This window comes from Dromiciops gliroides, chromosome 2 (assembly GCF_019393635.1).
Source record: "Dromiciops gliroides isolate mDroGli1 chromosome 2, mDroGli1.pri, whole genome shotgun sequence".
In the NCBI taxonomy this organism is placed as follows: Eukaryota; Metazoa; Chordata; class Mammalia; order Microbiotheria; family Microbiotheriidae; genus Dromiciops; species Dromiciops gliroides.
In genome coordinates, this window is record NC_057862.1 from 468,221,291 (window position 1) to 468,242,878 (window position 21,588).

The window sequence follows — 21,588 nt, forward strand, 5'->3', positions numbered from 1 at the left end:
TGTGTGTGTGTATGTAGACGCACGTGGATACTTGTGGAAAAGTGGGGTGATTTTATCCATCATGGTACTAAAAATGGTCACTGTTCCATGTGTCCCCTCATAATATAGGCTTTAATATACTTGGCACTGGTGGATTTGTTATGTTTGACAATGCATGTTTGTTAGAAGAGTTTCATTTAGTCTCCCCACCCCCCGTGGAGGGATATAGGGGGAGGAAAGATTTTTGTTCATCAAAAAAATTTAGGGGCAGCTAGGTGGTGCAGTGGATAGAGCACTGGCCCTGGAGTCAGGAGTACGTGAGTTCAAATCTGGCCTCAGACACTTAACACTTATTAGCTGTATGACCCTGGGCAAGTCACTTAACCCCAATTGCCTCACCCCCCCCAAAAAATTTAAAAATGTATACACAGAATGCACATGTATACATATATGTGTTTGCATGTGCACATATGCACTGTGCACACGTACACATACATATATCCATACATGTATACAGAATATACATGTGTAAGTATATATATCCACCTATGTGAGTATATAGACACATATACATATATCCACATGTATCTGCATATATGCATAGATATATACATATGAGTTTATATATCCACACATATCCACACATATATCCACACATAATGAGTATATAATCCAACTATATATACATATATACACATACATTTATATACATTTGTGGGGGTTTTTAAATGAAAAAAAAAATCTACTTTCTTTCCCTAACTCAACTAAACTTTCCTAATAAATATGTATAGCCAAGCAAAACAAATCCCCTAGTACCAAGTAAGTTAAAGCATGTGTCATAGGGAGACATATGGAACAATGACTGTTTTTAGGCCCAGGATGGATGAAATTGCCCCACTTCATTTTGTCCATGTCACCACCAGAATGTGCATTTCAGTAAATGAAGCCTTTGATCTTCCCAGATTCCCCCACCTAAATCTAGCCCCTTCACATTTAACAAATGGAAAATAGGCCCAGAAAAGTTGTGATTTGCCCCAAAGCAAAATGCTAGCTAGTGTCAGGGCCTAGATTAGAACCCAGGTCTCCTTACAATTAGTACTGTCCTAAGGGGACTCGAGTTGCCTAGGGAGCTCACTGCCCATGACTAGAGGTCTTCAGGCAGACTGGATGATTACTTCTCAGGTATGGCAGAAGGCATTTCTGTTTATGGATCAGTTTTACTGTGAGGCCCCTTTCAACTTGGAAATTCTGTGATTCTTTGATTTCAAGTCAAGTCCTATTTATGCTATACAATGCTTCTGGGGTTCAAAAAATGGACTTCTCAAGAATAAGGTAGGAGAAGCGTTTGCCTGAAAAGGATCTGAGGGGTTTAGTGGGCTGCATGCATGATAGCAGAATAACACAGCAGTCAAAAAATCTAATGTGATTTTTGGCTACATTGAGGGACAGATTCTAGGAATAAGGAGGTGATAATCTTCCTGTCCTCTGCCCTGTTCAGGAAGATGCCTTCAGCTGTGGGCACCACATTTTAGGAAGGCCATTGATAAATGGGAAAGTGTCCAGAAGGTGACAGCCAACGAGTTCATGTTGTATGAAGATAATATGCAGGAATGGGGATTGTTTAGATTGGAGAAGAGATCCCCAGAGGTGGACATGATAGCTGTTCCAAGAACTTGGGGAGTGGTTGTAAGGAAGAAGGCTTTGACTTGTTCTATTTGGCTCTAGATGAAGGAACTGGGAACAATGGATAGAAGATGCAAAGGTTTGGTGTAATGAAAACCTTCCTATGGATAAGAACTGTGCAGCCATGGAATAGGGCAGCTAGGTGGCACCATAGTGCTAGGCCTAGAGTCACAAAGACTCATCTTCATGAGTTCAAATCCAGCCTTAGACACTTATTCTCTGTGTGACCCTGGGCAAGTCACTTAACCCTGTTTACCTCAGTTTCCTCATCTGGAAAATTAGCTGGAGAAAGAAATGGCAAACCACTCCAGTATCTTTGCCAAGAAAAACGCAAATGGGGTCACCAAGAGTCTGCCTGAACAACAACAAAGCGATGGAATGAGCAGACTCAGGATGAAAGAGGTTTTTCTTCCCTTGAGGTCTCCAAGTAGAGGATGGATGACCATTTGTCAGGTGGGCTATGGTGGGGATTCTCTGATGAGCTCCCTTCCAGCTCTGAAGCCACAGGAGTCTTCATGATTTGCTCCCAGCATTGCCCTCCACGACAGGGTTAATGCTTTTTTCTAGGGGCTTACCTGCCCACTCTCGGAAAGGAGATCCTTTCCTAGAGTCAGACCCTCTGCTGCTCCTGCCCTGCCCTCTGCCGCTCACCTGGGTGTCCAGATCCTCAGTTTCCTCAGGAGTTGGGGAGGTGGCAGTGACACTTCCATTCGGCTCCTTGGGCTCCTTGGTCTCCTTGGTGTTGATCAGGATGGGGGAGCTGGGCTGCGAGGACGGAAACCCTATCTTTGTGGCCTGGCAACGGGAAAGAACAGCAGTTAGGGGCCACGGGCAGAGTGTGTGCCATAATGCAAAGAGCATTGGACCAGGTATTGTGGTGCCCACTTCAAACCTTGGCTCAGATGCTTCCCAGCCGTGTGACCATGGGCAACTTGCATAACTTCTCTGAAACTCTGCAAAAGGGGAATAATAACACCTACACTCCCTAACTCATGGGATTACTAAGGAGAACACAGAAAACTTTAAAGAACTTTGGAAATGAGTTATTATTATTAGCCTTATTTTATTTACTTCCTTAACTTGGGTGGGAAATGATGGGAAGTAGATTATCCTCCAGTAACCCTGGGTCAAAAATTTCTTTGTTCTATTTCCCAAACCAGAAACTTAAAATATTCCTTAAAGAGTTCTGAACCAACTTCTCTATTCCACCTCTTTCCATATGCTTGTTCTTGACAATCTTATTCACAGATCTTTGACGATCACCCACATTTGGATGACCTTATCTCCCATCTCGGTGGATTTGTACTGGCCACCTCCTCATACGTAGATTGCATTCCCTTCTCCCCTCCATCTTCCTTCAAGATGCAATTCACACAACTCCTTCTGCATTAAACGTTTCCTGATTCTCACAACTGCTAGTGCCTTTCCTCCCTAACTTGTATTTAGTTGTTTTATATTAATTCACACTTATCCTCCTTATATTTCTTCTGCACACATTTAGATGTGGTATTGTCTCATTAGCATGTGAGCTCCTGGGGAGTAGAGGTTGTTTCATTTTTTGTATTTGGGCTTTTATGGTCATTTTTAAAGTTCTGAACTTAATAAACAACCAAAGAAGCATTTCCACATACGCAAGAGAACAGAAAAAGGGCGTTGTACATGAAACTGTGAATCTATTATGTACACCTTGCTTTTCTTTTAAAGTATATGACAAATTTAACATATTACTTTCAAAGCTGTCTTTCTTTTTCTGTGATTCCTTCTGGCCTGCCTTCTGTTCTCTTCTCTACATTTCAAAAGACATATCTTAATAACCTTTTTCTTTGTCAGTTTTATCTGTCAATCCCCTCTCCTCCTGCTGGTCTTGAAGGAAAAATGATTTATTATATTGTTTGGGAAAATTATCACGCTGTTTAAATCCAACCCCATGTGACACCTAGAATGTCTCCTGATCCCTAATAACTCCCTAGGAATGCTGGAGATAACTAGAAGGGATTTTGGTTTCCACCAGATCCTGTTTCCACCCAAAGCATTCTAGTTTTGGGTTACCACACCCAGGACTTCTGATGGGTCCACCCAAGCTAGTGTTTTGGGTTCCCTGGTGTTTTTGCCCAAATTTTATTGGATGTTTACAGTTACTCATATCTTTCTCAATCTACTGTGCTTTCAATTTTGCTTAATTGTATATGTGTGGTGCAGGCATCCTTGTCTAAACCCTAGACAATAAACCTTCAACAGTCTGGGTGAGAGGGAACCACACCTCCTTTCTAGCTCTCCTCTACCAAATGACCTAATAAATTTCTTTATAAAACCATTTCAAATTTTGCGATTTGTTCTTATGAACAACACCCTCCCCTCCCTTTCCCCAAATCGAGAAAAGAGAAAAACAAAACCTTTGCAACAATTATAGATAGTCTAGCCAAACAAATTCTCCACATTGTGTCTACAAATGTATACCTCATTCTACAACTTGAGTCTACTACCTCTCTATCAAAAAGTTGGTAGTATGATCATTACGGATTCTCTGAAATTATATTATCAGAATTCTTATGCCTTTCAAAACTATTTTTACAATGGGATGACTTGTTTTCCTGGTTCTGCTCACTTCTCTTTGCATCACTTCATACAAAGCTTCCCAGGTTTTCCTGAAACCATCCCCATTCATCATCTCTTATAGCACAATAGTATTCCATAATGTTTATATACCATAACTGATTTAACCATTCTCCAGTTGGGGGTGCCCCCAGTTCTTTGCTACTAAAAAAGATCTACTATAAATGAATATTTTTGTACATATGGGTTATTCATCTTTCTTTGATCCCTTTGGGGTATAGACCTAGAAGCAATATCTCTGGGTTAAAGGGTATATGCAGTTTAGTAACTTTTGGGGACAGAGTTCCAAATTAATTTCCAGAACAGCTGGACCAATTCACAGATCCACCATCAGTGCATTAATCTGCCTGTTTTCCTACAGACCTTCCAATATTTGTCATTTTCCCTTTTTTGACATTTCAGAGCAGTAAGGTGGAATTGTTTTCATTTGCATTTCTGGAATTATTACTGATTTGAAGCCTTTCTTATAAGCTTGCTCATGGCTTGGGTTTCTTCCTTTGAAAGCTGTTGTTTGTCCTTTGTCCTCAAAGAGGATCATGACATTGGGGTGATGTCATGGCTTGCAGTGAATTGGATTTAACTGAGGGAGGGCTGTGAAAGGTCACCAACCTCACTCTCTCCTCCAGAGCCATCTGGGTCCAGTGATGTTTAAGGCAACTGGGGTTAAGTGATTTACCCAGGGTCACAGAGCTAGTAAGTGTCTGAAGTTGATTTGAACTCAGGTCCTCCTGACTCCAGGACCAGTGCTTTATCCACTGTGCTACCTAGCTGCCCCTAGGTGCCTCTTTATATCTATTGAAGATTGGTTCTTACCATTCTTTGTATTTGTATCCCTAGTGCCTAGCACAGTGCTAGGCACATAGTAGGTACTTAATAAATACTTGTTGATGGATTAATTTCTGGTCTTATCTCTCCATACTTCTCTATATCTAAATTAGCCTGCCATCCCCTGAATAAATCTTTTTTTTTTTCTGGGCGGGGCAAATAAGGGTTAAGTGACTTGCCCAGGGTCACACAGCTAGTAAGTGTCAAGTGTCTGAGGCCAGATTTGAACTCAGGTCCTCCTGAATCCTGGGCCTGTGCTTTATCCACTGTGCCACCTCGCTGCTCCCCCCCCCAAAATCTTACATATAGCTGCCTCTGAAAACTCTCCATGGTCCTTCCCTCCAGAGGAAATGTTTTTCCCCTTTCTGACTATCAAAATCATAACCATAATTTATGGGCAACTTCTCCATGAAGCCTCTCCATGAGCACCGGTCAGAAATGTTCTTTTCTTCCTCTGATCTAAAGAACACCTTATCATCTATACTAATCACATGGTACTTTCTAAATATGCTTTGTGTTGTGACCCTGTGTGATTCCGCAGCTACATGGTCTCCAGTGGACCTGCTATCTCATCAATATGAGTTTGTTCTTGTGGAAATATTTTGACTTACTAGCCTAATTTGGGGGGCCTAATCTGTGGATGACTAATCTGGGGACTTTTGACTAACTGGCTATCTGACTGCTATTAATTTAATGTGGGCTGTTTAAAAAGTTCCACCACACTGCTCCACTCCCAAAATTGATAAGCAAAAGATTAAGAAGCCTCTTAACTAAATAATCAAAGCAGAGTTTATTTATGAGATACTATTTAAAATTAAGAATACAGGGAAATAAAATGTACAACCTAACTGCATTGTGGGCATCTCTTTCCACCTGCTGCACCTGGAACTTTTTTAATACAATAAGGGCCATAGCTACCTCTTGCCTTAGGGTATGTTCAACTTTCACTGCTCAGCTACTTTCTTCTAACTTTCCTCTTAATCTTCTGGACTCCTTCCAGCATCTCTAGTCTCTGTTCCCTCCTTGAGCCCCTTTCTGTCTGTTCCTCTCCAACCTCTTAACCTTCCAGCCTCTCCCTTGCTCCTAGTCCTTTAGCCTTCCCCTGCGTCCTTCTCCATTCCCTTGATCTTGTCAGCCCCCCAAATCTTGTCCTTCGGTCTCTCTGTTCTTCTAATCTTATCAGTCCCCCCAAACTGTCTAACTCCCAGGTCTCTCTCTCTATATATATATCTTCCTTCTCTCCACTCAAATCTCGGGGCTTTTTGCGCCCCCATATACACCAAGCTAATCTGACAGCCAGGGCTGCAGCTGTGGGGGGGGGGGCGGCGTACTTGAGTCTCCCGTGTGTACCACACCCAGGGCTCCAGGGGCCCCTGCCCCTGCTGTGGGCCTGGGACCTCGGCATGGGCTATGCCAGAGCCTGGTCTGGATGAGCCCGGGATCTCTCGGCTAGATCCACTCAGGGCGGAGGGAGCTGGGGATCCCTTCCCCCAGCTGTCCGACCTGGGGTCTTGTACAGCCCACGGGGCTCTTTGGCTCAGCTGAAGCAGAGAGGGAGGGGCACCAGCACCTCCCACACAAAAGAGACCCTGAGGGCCTAAGGCTTTCTAATCTCAGCCCAAAGGTAGGGTCCCCAAATCAAAATAAATTTCCACATTCTCTAACAGTGCAGACCAAAACCCATCCTTGCCTGCCCATCTTGTGCACCTCTTATGCATGGACACCCCTAAGTTCTCCCTCATGATGGATAGGTTTTCCTTATTTTCTTTTGACATTGCTAAGATACCAATGAAGCACATGGACTGTCTAGCAGTTGTTCTTGGCTCTTGCCATGTGCCCAGTCTGTCTTCCTTTCTGTTCCGGTATTTCTTTGATGACAACTTTGACCATGTTTCTCTTGCCTAATTCTTTGTTGGTAATGTATTGGAGCTTGCTCATGCCCATCCACCCTGTGCCTGTCTATTGCGGTCAGTGAGCCTCATTTTCGATTCTCCAAAGACCATAGTGTTCACAAATTTAGAACTGGATGGGAACTCACAAGCCATTGAGTCCAATGCCCTTATTTTAAAGATAAAGAAACTAAGACCTAGATAAAGTGACTGCCCTCCCCCCCTCCACCAAGGGTCACACAGCTAATAAGTGTCAGAGGTAGGATTTGAATCCAGATATTCCAAACTCTAGGTTAAACACTCATCCAGGATACCATAAACACCTCAGAATCACAACAATAACTGTATTACTTAATTGAATATATGGAAAAACTTTCCAACAGTTAGAGCTAATGTAAAGTGTAAAGGGCTGCTTTGGGAGATGGTAGGCTCCCCACCCCCCAAACCATGAGAATTCTTCAAGGGAAGACGAGATGATCACTAGTTGGGGATATTATAGGATTTCTTATTCAGATATGGGTAGAACTAGATGCCTTCGAGGTCTCTTCCAACCTCAACATTCTGTGATTCTGTAATAATTGAGTTAAACTGTAGTTGCATTGTGGCTACCCATGTCTTGGTTTCCAACTATCTTTAATTGTTTTTAAAAACCAGCCCTCCCCCACCCCCAACACACACATACACATGACATATATGTGTGTATGTAAATGTATATGTGCATGTATATGTATATACACACATATTGTGTGTATATCTATATCTATATCTATATCTATATCTATATCTATATCTATATCTATATCTATATCTATATCTATATCTATATCTATATCTATATCTACATCTACATCTACATCTACATCTATATCTATATCTATATCTATATCTATATCTATATCTATATCTATATCTATATCTATATCTATATCTATATCTATATCTATATCTATATCTATATCTATATCTATATCATGATTCTGTTGGGAATCACGTTTAAACTACCGAGGAGAGAATATTCAAGATAAATATGCTAGAATCGAAACATGTCTCTGTTCTCATGGAAGTCTATTTTTTATCTTCTTATATTTACAAATCATACTCATATAACTATGTATCCTGATTTTAAAATCTCTATCTCTTATTGAAAGTGAGAATATTATAATTCTGGTAATGAGTAGAATAGATGTCCTGATGTCTTCTCAAACTCATTGTTTACTTCCCCAAGCCAGCTTCTTCTGATTTTTCAAATTCTATCCCTTCTGTTTCTGTCAAAGTCTTATCTTACATATGTATTTCATTTTAAGCAACCCAGTATAAGAAATTTATAATTTACATAAAGGTTTAATGTATATATGAAGGAATGGAATTGACATATTTATCTAATAAAAGGATATTCTAATTGATAAAAGAATTAATGGTGGCCTTTCTTTAATTAACAAGCCTGCTTGTGAATGATTTATACTCAGATTTTCAGGAACACATCTAAGTATCAAAGACAGTGTTATCTACTCATGACTCCCACAATGTACAATGCACAACTTCCAGGTGGTGAGAAATGACCATAATGCACAGCTTTATCTCACAGGCTAGAATTTTTTAACTCTCTCTATCCTCTCTTCCTCTCCATTAGAGGAGATGCTAGTGACCACATGGGCTCAGAGGTGAAGTAGGGAGAGATGGGTACTCACTGTGCCATTGATACCATTAGGGGTCTGCTGCTGATCTGGAGACACGGGTTTAGGAGAACAAATGAGGTAGGTGACGATGCCTTTTTCATCCAGGTAGTCACAGCGGCTGCCTCCATCACCTGGCTCCACTTCAAACTCACCCTTCAGGCAGTCCATGGTGCTCTGTGAGATGTGTACACGCCTAGAGTCATAGGGGGACAGTCAGTACTGTAGTTTCTATGACAACCCTAGCACCAAATTCTAAAATTTCTGGCATCAAAAGGAAAAACACCTATATATTACAAAAATATTCGTGGCAGTTCTTTTTGTGGTGACAAAGAACTAGAGACTGGGGGGATGCCTATCAACTGGGGAATGGCTAAACAAGCTGTGGTATGTGATTGTGATGGAATACTATTGTGCTGTAAGAAATGATGAACAGGACAATTTCAGAAAAACCTGTAAAGACTTACAGGAAGTGATGCAAAATGGAGTAAACAGAACCAGGAGAACATTGTACATAGTAATAGCAATACTGTACAATGATCAGCTGTGAATGACTTAGCTACTATCAGCAATACAATGATCTAAGACAATTCTAAGGGGTTCATGATGGAAAATGCTATCAATCTCCAGAGAACTGATGGAGTCTGAATACAGATCAAAGCATACTTTTCTTAATTTCTTGATCTCTCTCTCTCTCTCTCTCTCTCTCTCTCTCTCTCTCTCTCTCTCTCTGGTCTTTGTTTTCTTTTGCAATACGACTTATATGGAAATAAGTCTTGCATTACTGAACATGTATAATCTTTATTAAATTGATTGCCTTCTCAAGGTGGGGAGGGCAGAGAGAAAGAATTTGGAACTCAAAAATTTTTTTTTAATGAATGTTAAAAACTTTTTTTACATGTAATTAAGAAAAATAGGGGCAGCTAGATGGCGCAGTGGATAAAGCACCAGCTCTGGATTCAGGAGTACCTGAGTTCAAATCCGGCCTCAGACACAACACTTACTAGCTGTGTGACCATGGGCAAGTCACTTAACCCCAATTGCCTCACCAAAAAAAAGAAAAATAGAAACTGCAAAATGAATGAAGAAAGCAAGCAAGCAAGAAAGCTAGCTAGCTCCTGTCATCATCCCCTCTCCCAAGCTTCAGCTATTCCTCTAAATAGCTGTGCAGCCTAAAATAAAACAGGCCAAGTCAAGAAGGCCCAAGGTGACTCATTCCTCCCATACTGACTCTCATACTCCCAAGTCAAAGGACCTGGGTTGAAATCTCACCTCTGATACTACCTGTGTGACCCTGGGAGTCACTTCCCTTCCCTGGGCCTCAGTGTCCTCATCTGTAAAGTGAGGACTAGATGGACCAAATGGCTTCTGAAATTCCTTCCAGCTCTAAGGCTAGATATGCTCGATGATCCTCAGGACGCAATAGTGGGAAGAGGGCCAGACCTGGAGTCAGGAGACCTGCATTCTAGCCTTGGCTCTGCCTCTCACTAGCTGTCACATAACCTCTCTGAGCTTCAGTTTTCCTGTCTGTAAAATGGGGACAATAATATTTGCATTCCCTACTTTTCATACTCAGGATGAGCCTCAAACAGCTTCATATGCACAAAAGGCTGTATAAAAGTGCATTCTTAGTCTAGAAATGATTAATAAATGACTTGAATTGGTAGGTGAATCCTGCAATTTATCACCAGATTTGGGGCTGGGAAATACTGCCAAATGTTATAAAACACGACTGGCATAATCTACTCATTTTCCCCAAAATTGGGCCCTAAAATTTTTCTGATTGAAATTCATTCCTTTGGGTCTTAAAGGCTTTTTAGTAGTTGCATACAGCAGTGGACTAGTAGATGTTTAACAATCAGCTCCCCCCACCCCCCATGCACTCAAGACATTTTTAATCAACATTATTAACCTTTTATCCATTACTTTCTTAAGTCAAGACAATCAATAAAACAATAAATTATGCTCTAATTTGTAGCATCTGTCCATTTCTGAGGAGTAAATGCTCACATTGAAAATTTAACAATCAACTCCAGTATGAACTCCTGATCCTGTATTAAAATACTAATACCCCCTCCCAGGGGATATTAACGCACTAACCTATGAAGCAGTGAGGCACGGTAGGAAGAACATCAGAAGACCAAGGGGCAAGACCAAGCTCTGCCAATTATTACATGTATGACCTTAGGCACTAAGCTTCCTCATTTGTAAAAGGAGGGGGTTCGACTAGATGAACTCAAAGGTCCCCTGGCTTTAAGTCTATAATCTTATAACCTGGCAAGTTACTTCCCTCTCAGGTTCTTAATTTCCTGAGTAGGGACCGAGGCTGCATTAAATGATCTCTTAGGTCCTTTCCAGTTCTGATGTTCCAGCCTCATTTAAAAAGGGGAGCAGCATCTGCAAGAAGTGGGAGGCAGAGCGGACACATGGCCCTGAGGATACAGGTCTGTTCTGATCAGAAGGTCTTCCTCCTCATGAAAAGATCAGCCTTCCCACCTCTTCCCTCTCTGACCCTGAGGAGTCACTCACCCGGGGATGCCACCAGCTTCCATCTTGTTGGCAACAGTGACATCTGTGGACCACACATCATACTGCCATCGCTTCTGGCCTAGCACGCCACCCAGCACAGTGCCCGTGTGGACACCAACACGCATATCCACCCCTGTCTTTGTCTTCTCCCGCACATACCTGCCAGGGAAGGAAATGCAAGGTAAAGAACAGTCATTTGAGCAGCAGATTCAATCTGATGAGCACTTATTAGGCACCTATTATATGCAGGGCACTGTGCTAGACTCTAGGAATATAAAACAAAATGAAGAATAGTCCCTACTTTCAAGGAGTTTATCTTCTACCAGGAGGATACAAGATATAAATAAGTACTCTATGTGTGTGTATAAATAGATAAGTACTGTGTACATATTTGTATATATGTATACATATAAAGCTAAGTACTATGTGTATACAAATATATCATATATAAACATATATATGATATATATTTTTTATGTGTCTATATACACACACAGAGTAGAAACCCTAGAAAACCCCAAATGGGATTATGAAGTAGGATATAACAAAAACAACTCAACAACAACAACAAAATGTGTGTGTGTGTGTGTGTGTGTGTATGTACATACATACATATGATAATCAGAGGGAGGAGAGAGAGTGCTCTAATGATTAGGGGAAATGAAGAAAAGCTTCCTGTAGGAGGTGGCATGGGAGCTGAGCCTTGATGGGAGATAGGGGTTGAAAGCAGCACAAGTCAGGAAGAAATGCATTCCTGGCATGATGGACAGTCTGCACAAAGGCACAGATACAGGATATAAGTGCTAACTTTGGGGAATAGCAAAAGGTCAGTTTGGTTAGAATGTCAAGTATGTGAAAAGGAGTAATATGTAATCAGCCTAAAAAAGTAGGTTGAAGGGGGCAGCTGGGTGGTACAGTGGATAAAGCACTGGCCCTGGATTCAGGAGTACCTGAGTTCAAATCCGGCCTCAGACACTTGACACTTACTAGCTGTGTGACTGTGGGCAAGTCACTTAACCCCCGTTGCCTCGCAAAAAAAAAAAAAAAAGAAAAAAAAGTAGGTTGAAGCCAGACTGTAAAAGGAATGGGCAAGGGGAGTTAATTCAGCTAAATAGTACACCGCATAGAATGCTAGACTTGGAATCAGGAAGAGATGAGTTCAAATCCTGCCTTGGGCACTCATGCACTGTGTTACACTGGGTAAGTCACATAACCAGTCTCAGCCTCAGTATTTTCATCTGCAAAATGGGGATAACAATACTTATCCCAGAGTGGTTGTGAGGATTAAATAAAAGAACATAATGTAAATCACTTTTCCAAACTTAAGGCACTATGGAAATGCTAGTTATTATATTATTATTGTTGTTATTATTACCTCAACACTCCCATTTCTCACCTAGAGTTCTACTCTCCAGTGTGAAGCCTTTCTCATCACATTCCATGCCCATATTTATAATATAGTCAATCAATACTGTAGCAGAAAACTACTCACAATCACAAGTTTTCTAGCTTTATCTGCATAGGTGAAATCTGGACAAAAGGTGCAAAGCCAAAACTGAATTTAGTTAGGGCATAAGGTAATCTTACTAATGAAAAATAAATGCAGGTTAAAACAACTAAACATTAAAAAAAAAGGTTTGACTTCACACCCATACGACTGGCACAGATGCAAAAAAAACCCTGTTCAATGAAGATGTCTAACAGTTGTTAGAGGGGCTTAGGTAGGAAAAGAACATGAATGCACTCTTGGTAGATGCCTGAACTTGAACCCACATCCCCCAAATCACTAAAATCACTCTGCTCCCTCTTGGAGCCCATAGGTGCTTAAAGGAAGAAGGAAAGGATCCACATGCATATTTATAGAAGCTCTTTTTGTTACTACAAAAAACTAGAAATAAAGTTAGTGCCTATCAGCTGAAAAAGGACATTTAGTCCTTTATGGCATATGAATGTAATTAGAGCATTATTGCACCATAAGAAATGCAGAAAAGAACAGATGGAGAGAAGCATGTGAAAAACTTGCAAGAACCAATGCAGAATGAAGTGATCAGAACCTGGAAGACAGATTACATGATGACCATAGTAACACAAAGGAAAATAATTTTGAACAACTGTCAATTAATGCAATGACCAACAACAACCACCAGGAGACTCATGATAAATCATGCCACCTAGCTCTGAGCAGAGAGATGATGGAATGACATTTACACATGTAGATCATGTGTTGATTTGTTCTGCCTACCTATATTTATGGGCTGCAAGGGAAAGCTACTATTTGAGGGATGGGTCATCAGTGGGTAATGGGAATGATGAAAGGAAGGAAGGAAGGAGGGAAAGAAAGAAGAGAAAAAGATAGAGAGAAAGAAAGAGAAAGGGAGAAAGGAAGAAAAAGAAGGAAAAGGAAGGAGGAAGGAAGGGAGGGAGGGAGGAAGGAAGGAAGGAAGGAAGACAAAATACACAGAAAAGAGCAGAAGGAAATTCAAAAAGGGACATAGGCAAGCTGGGAAGTTTTGTTACTAGCATGCAACATTTAATATCCACCTTAAAAGCAGTACATAAGAGAATTTCAGTTTCCTATAGAGTTTGTTTTTTGTTTATTGAAATGCTTTTCTTTGTTGCTTGTGAAATTCATAATTTTTTAAAAGAAGTGCACTGAAGAGTGCATTCAGACTTTTTAGGGAAGCCTGAATTATATACTGCTGGATATAGAGACTCCTTGGATGTGACTTTCTCCCTGTCAAGCCCCTCCATTTTCTCATCTTCTTGGTCACATAGAAAATCAGTAATAAGGCTCATTGCTTGCAAATGGAAGTAGTAAGAGAGACTATCCTTCAGATCCTCGATGGAAGAAATAAAAAGAAGAAATTACTATATGCCTAGTAGTGAAAAAAGTAGAAATAATCTGGTACAGAACCCGAAAATCTTAACTGTTTCCTGAATATCTCTCTACTCCTATGCTCATTACTAGGTAAGGAATATTTTTGGCCACAGCAACTCACAAAGACCATCTGATTAGGTTGTACTCTGCCCCAGCAGAGAACACACTAACACTGATGGAACTATTCTTTGAAATCTTTGGCCACCATCATCTCTAATGGAATGAAGACCACATTTTCATTGCAGGAAAGGATCTAGCTTTCATTTTTGTCTTTGAAGGGAAATGAGAAGAGGCAAGGAAATAAGCATTCATTCAGCACCTACCATATGCCAGACATTTTACAAGTATTGCCTCTTTGATCCTCACAACATTTATTAAATATATAACTGTAAAACACCAAAGGGGGCATTGGTGGAGATTCAAGCATATGTACAGTTGCATGCCCCCAATAATATGGATGCTCCCTAAGGACAGGCAGACTCTAGGGAAGATGCACTCTTGGAGGAGTCACTTCTTTCAATGACATTTAAAAGAGAGCGAAGACTGCTTTCAGACCTTCTTTCTTTTCTTTCTTTCTTCCTTTCTTTCTTCCTTTCTTCCTTCCTTCCTTCCTTCCTTCCTTCCTTCCTTCCTTCCTTCCTTCCTTCCTTCCTTCCTTCCTTCCTTCCTTCCTTCCTTCCTTCCTTCCTTCCTTCCTTTCTTTCTTTTTTTAACTTTTTTGGTATTCAAAGGACAGACCAGAGTGCAGAAGAGCAGGATTTACATTCAAAGGGCATGCTGGGGAGGATGCGGTAGGGAAACAACCCTACAAAAGGCTACTGAATGAGCAAGCACACTTCTGCCTCTACTGTGTGCTTCTTTGGGAGCTCTGTCACTGCCCTCACTGCTGTCTATCATCCACTCACAGGAATTCTCCTCTCAAGTCACCTGGGCATGCATGGGCATGGACTCTGTTGGCCAAGAGCTCCTGTGGGAACTTGGGCCTCTGGTTTCTTACTTAGAAAGCTATGGACAAGTGCTCATAGCTCTCTGGAGACTGCAAGACTGGAACAAACAAAATGCTATGTGAAACCAGATGGAGGAAATGTCATTTCTGACTAGGAATTCTTCGTGTTGAAAGTGACAATTATCCTCCTCCCTCCTAATGGGATTATAAAATACTGAGACCAATTTCCATAAACCAGATAAAAAAATCTACCTTATTTCTTTAGTGTCATCTTGCAAACACTGAAGGACTCTTTCAGATCCTATACAGAACTTCAGAGTTGGAAGGGACATTAGTGGCTGTCTATTCTGACCCATTCTGGAAGAATTCCAACAACAACATACCTAACAAGTGATCATCAAAACTTTGCTTAAAAGTTTCTGTCCAGGGGACTCACTACTTGCTGCAACCATTCATTCTACTTTAGGGTAGTTCTCATATTAAGGAAATTTCCTCTTATATCAAGACTAAATATGCCCTTTGTGTCTTTGTACCCATTGCTGCTAATTTTGCCCTTTGCAGCCAATAAGAAGTTGAATTTCTCATCCATGTGACAATCCTTCAGACATCAGAAAACAGATATAATACTCCTCTTACCTAAATTTTCTCATTTCTAGGCTAAATATACCCAGTTCACTCAAGCATTCCACTTAACGCCCTGTGACACCTTCGCTAGCCTCATTGACTTCCTTTGGCTTACTCACTGTTCCACATATGACACTCCATGACCTATATCCATGCCTTTGCTGTGGTTGTCCCCCCATACCTTTATGGTACTCTTTCCTCACTTCTACTGCTTTCTTTCAAGACTCAGTTCAAGCACTAAAACTTTCCTGATCCCCACAGCTGCCAGTGTACTTCCAGGGGTATGCTGGTAAATGTTTAACAACCAGCTCTCAAAAAAAAAGTATACATTATACACTTGTAAGTTTAAAATGCATTATAAACATTTCCTCCATAACTACCTTTTTTTTTGTGGGGCAATGAAGTTAAGTGACTTGCCCAGGGTCACACAGCTAGTAAGTGTTAAGTGTCTGAGGCCGGATTTGAACTCAGGTCCTCCTGACTCCAGAGCTGGTACTCTATCCACTGCACCACCTAGCTGCCCCCAGATCCATCACTTCTTAAGTTCAGTCAATTAACAAAACAATAAATCAAGCCCTGATTTGTAGCATTTGCTGATTTCCAAGATGTAAATGTTCACAATGAAAATTTAACAGTTGGTTTTCCCAAGTCTATTCAAGGTGGCTCCAACACACCTCTGACTCCTTCCTAAAACTACCCTGTATTCATTTTGTATTATGTGTGTGTTGTAGTATATATTCATATTTTATTCCCCTTTAAAATGTAATCTTCTTGAGGGCCAGTAATGTTTCACTGTTGTCCTTGTATTCTCAGTGTTTTAACAAAGTGCCTGGCATACTGTATGGGTTTAATAAATGTTCATTGATTTTTTTTTGGCAGGGCAATGAGGGTTAACTGACTTGCCCAAGGTCACACAGCTAGCAAGTGTCAAGTGTCTCAGGCTGGATTTGAACTCAGGTCCTCCTGAATCTAGGGCCAGTGTTTTATCCACTGGGCCACCTAACTGCCCCCTGATTGATTTATTAATAGTGGTGATGCAAAGAAATGGAGATATGTGGAAGACTGATCTGAAAGAATCCACATTTGCCAGCTGTTACATGTACAGCTGTTCCACAATCTTTAAGTCCTAAAGAAAGTTAAATTCCCTCATTTTCTTTTTTTTAATTCCCTCTCTTTCTGTTGCTGAAAGTTGACCTCCTATTGTTCTTCAGTCACATCTGACTCTTCATGATCCCAGTTGGGGTTTTCTTGGCAGAGATCCTGGAGGGGTTTTGCCATTTCCTTCTTCAGCTCATTTTACAGATGAGGAAACTGAGGCAAACAGGGTTAAGTGACTTGCCCAGAGTCACACAGCTAGTTAAAGACTTAACAAAGGGATTGAGGCCACTTCGTTGCTACTGATAAAGAAAAAAATCATTAAGCCATTCTGGGTCAGTGTTCAGCAGAGTGGAAGAACAATGATGACAACCTAAGTGGATCTTCAGGAACAAGGTGAAAGCAGAGCCTTATTTAGAAAAAAAGGGGTTGCTACAGGCTAGGGCACTGTGAGAGGGAACAAGATGTTCTGAGAATGAAACAAACCACTCTAGAGGTAATAGAGAAAAAGCAAGTTCTCAAAATCTGAGCAGGGGATTAGAGTGGCCTTGCAGACTGGGGGAATACAATGAGGCTGACTGAATGAGGAAGTGAGTTGCCAATTTACCACCATGTCTGTCTTTTCTGTGTCTTTCATTTCATGGGGTACCTCCTTATGTAAGTTTCCAGTCTACCTCTTGGACTGGCCCACGTTGCCTTCTTCAATGCACTCACCTAACATCCACCAGCAGTATTATAGCAGAGTAAAGTCTAACAAAGGTGAGATGGGGGCACACGGGATCTCTAGTTATGGGTCACCTACTGGCAAGGTGGGGGGAGGGAGTTGTGCCACAAGAAAGTCAATTCTAGGTGATGCATTTATTAATCACCTGCGGGATGCCAGACACCTGGATAGGTGCTGGGGATACAAAAACAAGAAAGAAATAGTCTTTGCTCCCCATGAGCTTACATTTTACTGAAGAGATACAACATATACATAAAGTAAAATGAATAAGTAAATTCCAAGTGACTTTAGGAGGGAAAGAACATACAAGGGTGTGGATCAGGAAAGGTTTTCTATAACACGTGACACTTGATATGAGCCTTGAAAGAAGTCAGGGATTCTAGGAGGCAGATGGGAGGAAGAGCAGTCCAGGCATGGGGGACAGTTTGTACAAAGGCACTGAGATGGGAGATGCCATATTAAGGTCTGGGAAGACAGAATGGAATGCAATATTCCAAAGCAGGTGCCGACAAGGTGTAAGGCAAGTCAAGTCAATAAGTATTGATTAAGCACACGCTCTGTATCAGGCACTGTGCTATGCACTGACATTGTACTTAACTACAAAGACAAGAATGGAAGTCAGTGGATTCTCATATCAAGGGTTTTGGCTGCCATGTCACACTGTTGACTTTAATTGATCTTCTTTCCATTGTTTGTCATTTGTTGTTGAAGAGGACCAATGACATCACAGTGATGTCTTGACTTGTGCGTGAATTGAATTTAAGTAAGACAGAATTGCCTTTGTGCAGAGACACATATATTAGGTATATAATATTTGTGTGTATGTATATGTATATATATGTGTGTGTGTGTGTATATATATATATACATGTATATATATATATACACACACACACACACACACACACACACACACACACACATATATACAAAGAGAGACATATAGACATACAAGTATGTATATGTGGATAGAATGTGCCGGGTGTGAAGTCAGGAAGACTCATCTTTGTGGGTTCAGATCTTTTTTTTTGATATTTCTGTTTTAAGCTCTTTTATTATTTTATTTTTGATAATAAACATTTTATTTAAAGTTTTGAGTTCTAAATTCTATTGCTCCTTCCCTCCTTGCCCTCCCCCTGTCTCCAAAGCAGTAAGGTGGGTTCAAATCTGGCCCCAGACACTTCCTTAGCTGTGTTACCCTGGGCAAGTCATTTAACTCTGTTTGCCTCAGTTCCTCATTAGTAAAAAAAAGGGGGGGGCAGCTAGGTGGTGCAGTGGATAGAGCACTGGCCCTGTAGTCAGGAGGACCTGAGTTCAAACCTGGCCTCAGACACTTGACACTTACTAGCTGTGTGACCCTAGGCAAGTCACTTAACCCCAATTGCCTCACTTTAAAAAAAAAAATCTTACTTTGGGGGGTGGCTAGGTGGCACAGTGGATAAAGCACTGGCCCTGGATTCAGGAGTACCTGAGTTCAAATCTGGCCTCAGACACTTGACACTTACTAGCTGTGTGACCCTGGGCAAGTCACTTAACCCCCATTGCCCCGCAAAAAAAAAAAAAAAAACAACCAAAAAAACCCAACCCAAAAAACAAAAAAAAACAAAAACAAAAAAAAAAAGCTGGAGAAGAAATGGCAAACCACTCTAGTATCCTGCCAAGAAAACCCTAAAATAAGGTCACAAAGAGTCAGATATGGCTGGGAAATGACTGAACAAAACAAAAATATGATGTATATATTTACATATATTTATAAACATCCACATATTGGTATGTGTGTATATGTGTGCCTATATATATTAAAATACTTATAATATACCTGTACACAGGAATTATTTTCTACTTATATAATTATGCATGTAATTATATTGTCTTTACTATTATATATGTCATTTATTATATATTATATGTACATAATATCATATCTATATATGTAGAAAATGACCCCTATGCACAGAATGAAACCTTTTTTTTGATATGGTCAATATGGGAATAGATTTTGTTTAATTATACAAAAGTGTTGCTAGGGTTTTGTTTTACTTTTTTTGATAGTGGGGGGAGGGTGGAAAGGGAGAGAAAATCAATTATTGTTCATTGAAAAAATTTAATCTAAAAAACCTGGCGGGGTGAAGCTAAGGTGGCATAATACAGGTAGCAACTCAGTCAAGCTCTCCCAACATTCTTCTTCACACAACTTTAAAATAATGCCTCACATTCGATGCTGGTATGGCAGAGCCCACAAAAGCCATAGTGAGATATTTTTTCTAACCCAAGACAACTTAGGATATTAGCAGGAAGTAATATTGTAATAATGCAATATTGGGGTGGGGGTGGGTCAGCCCAGACCTCATCCCCTACCATGGAAACACTAGCAATAGTCCTTGGAGGCAGCTGCAACAACAGTGGCAGCAACTTTGAAAGTTCTTAGCCCAAATATGGTAAAGGAATCAGACAGTTGATCAGAAAGATATTAGAAGGGACTCTGCTGGCACTGAGTATAGGATCCTGTTGCATTGCCCATAAGCAGTTCTGGATCACAGTTCTAGGGAAAAGAGGAACACTAATTCTTGCGACCACAGGGAAAAAGGGGCCCTGGTTTTAGTTCCGAGGAAGAAAGGAAAACTAGTATTTGTGGCTACAGGAGAGTAGGAGACCTGGTCCTAGTTCTATAGCCAGGAGGAGTGCTAGCAATTGCAGCTACAAGGGAGCAAGTTCCCTTCCTGGGTAAAAGCAAGAGTACAAGCCAGGACAGCAGTAACTACACCTCTTTCCAGATCACAACACCTTGAAGGAACTGAAAACTGAAAGAAACTCCCCCACCAACTACCTCTGAAAAGAACAACATGAAAAACCTGAAGCTTGGGACAATGCCCCCTCCACACTGGGAACAGAATAAGCTGAAAAAATGAGCAAAGAACCAAAATAAATAAATAAATAAATAACTTGACCACAGAAAGTTACTATGAAGACAGGAAGATTAAAACACAAACTCAGAAGACAACAATGTTAAAACAGCTACATGCAAAGCCTTAAAGAAAAATGTGAATTGTTTCAGGCCCCCAAAAAGAAGAAAATGTGAAATATTTTTTTAAAGAAATAATCAAAGAAAACTGTTCTGATGTTCTAGAACAAGAAAGTAAAATAGAAATTGAAAGAATCTACCAATCACCTCCTGAAAAAGATCACAAAATGAAAACTCCCAGCAATATTATAGCCAAATTCCAGAACTCCCAGGTTAAGGAGAAAATATTGCAAGCAATCATAAAAACATTTAAATACCATGGAGCCACAGTCAGGATTATACAAGATTTAGCAGCTTCCACATTAAAGAAGTGGAGGGATTGGAATATGATATTCCAGAAGGCAGAGGAGTTAGGATTATAACAAAGAATAACCTATTCAGCAAAATTGAATATAATGCTTCAAAGGAAAAAATGGAATTTTAATAAAACAGAGGACTATCAAGCATTCCTGATGAAAAGACCAAAGCTGAATAGAAAATTTAACATTCAAATACAAGACCCAAGAGAAATATGAAAAAGGTAAACATGAAATTGAAATCATAAGGAACTCAATAAGTTTAAACTGTTTACCTTTCTATAAGGGAAGATGATATTTGTAACTTTTAAGAACTTTATAATTTTTAGGGCACTTAGAGGGAGTATACAGAGACACAGTATATATGTGTAAGTTGACTATGATGGTATGATCTCAAAAAAAAATTGAGGGGTAAGAAAAAGGGATGCACTGGGAGAGACAGAAATAGAGAGGAACAATAGGGAAAATTATCCTCACATAAAAGAGGCATGCAAGAAAGAGCTTTACAATGAATGAAGGAATGGGAGTGAGTAGGCAATGCTTAAACTTCACTCATTAGAACTGGTTCAACATACACACTCAGTTGGGTATGGAAAACTACTTTACCCAATCAAAAATGATTTCTGAGGAGGGAGAAACAGAGAGGAGGGAATGAGAGGAGAATTGAGAAAAGGGGAGAGGAGAGAAAAAGAGAGGGAGGAGAAGAGAGGAAAGGAGAAGAGAAAGAGCAATGGATAAATAGGAAAAAATAGGATGAAAGGAGATACACAGTTAGTAATCATAGCTATCAATGTGAATAGAATGAATTCATC

General features: G+C 40.4%; 1 protein-coding gene across 3 annotated transcripts in view; it reads right to left on the reverse strand.

Annotated features, from left to right (window-relative positions):
• Window positions 1–21,588, reverse strand: part of ADCY3 (adenylate cyclase 3) — a 130,071-nt gene that overhangs the window by 26,048 nt on the left and 82,435 nt on the right. For all 3 annotated transcript variants that reach the window (XM_043989254.1, XM_043989255.1, XM_043989253.1), the window contains exons 7-9: window positions 11,192–11,350; window positions 8,678–8,858; window positions 2,314–2,457 (exon numbers count right to left, since the gene is read on the reverse strand). In XM_043989254.1, the coding sequence (XP_043845189.1) occupies window positions 2,314–2,457; window positions 8,678–8,858; window positions 11,192–11,350 (484 nt within the window). The remainder of the gene's footprint in view (window positions 1–2,313; window positions 2,458–8,677; window positions 8,859–11,191; window positions 11,351–21,588) is intronic.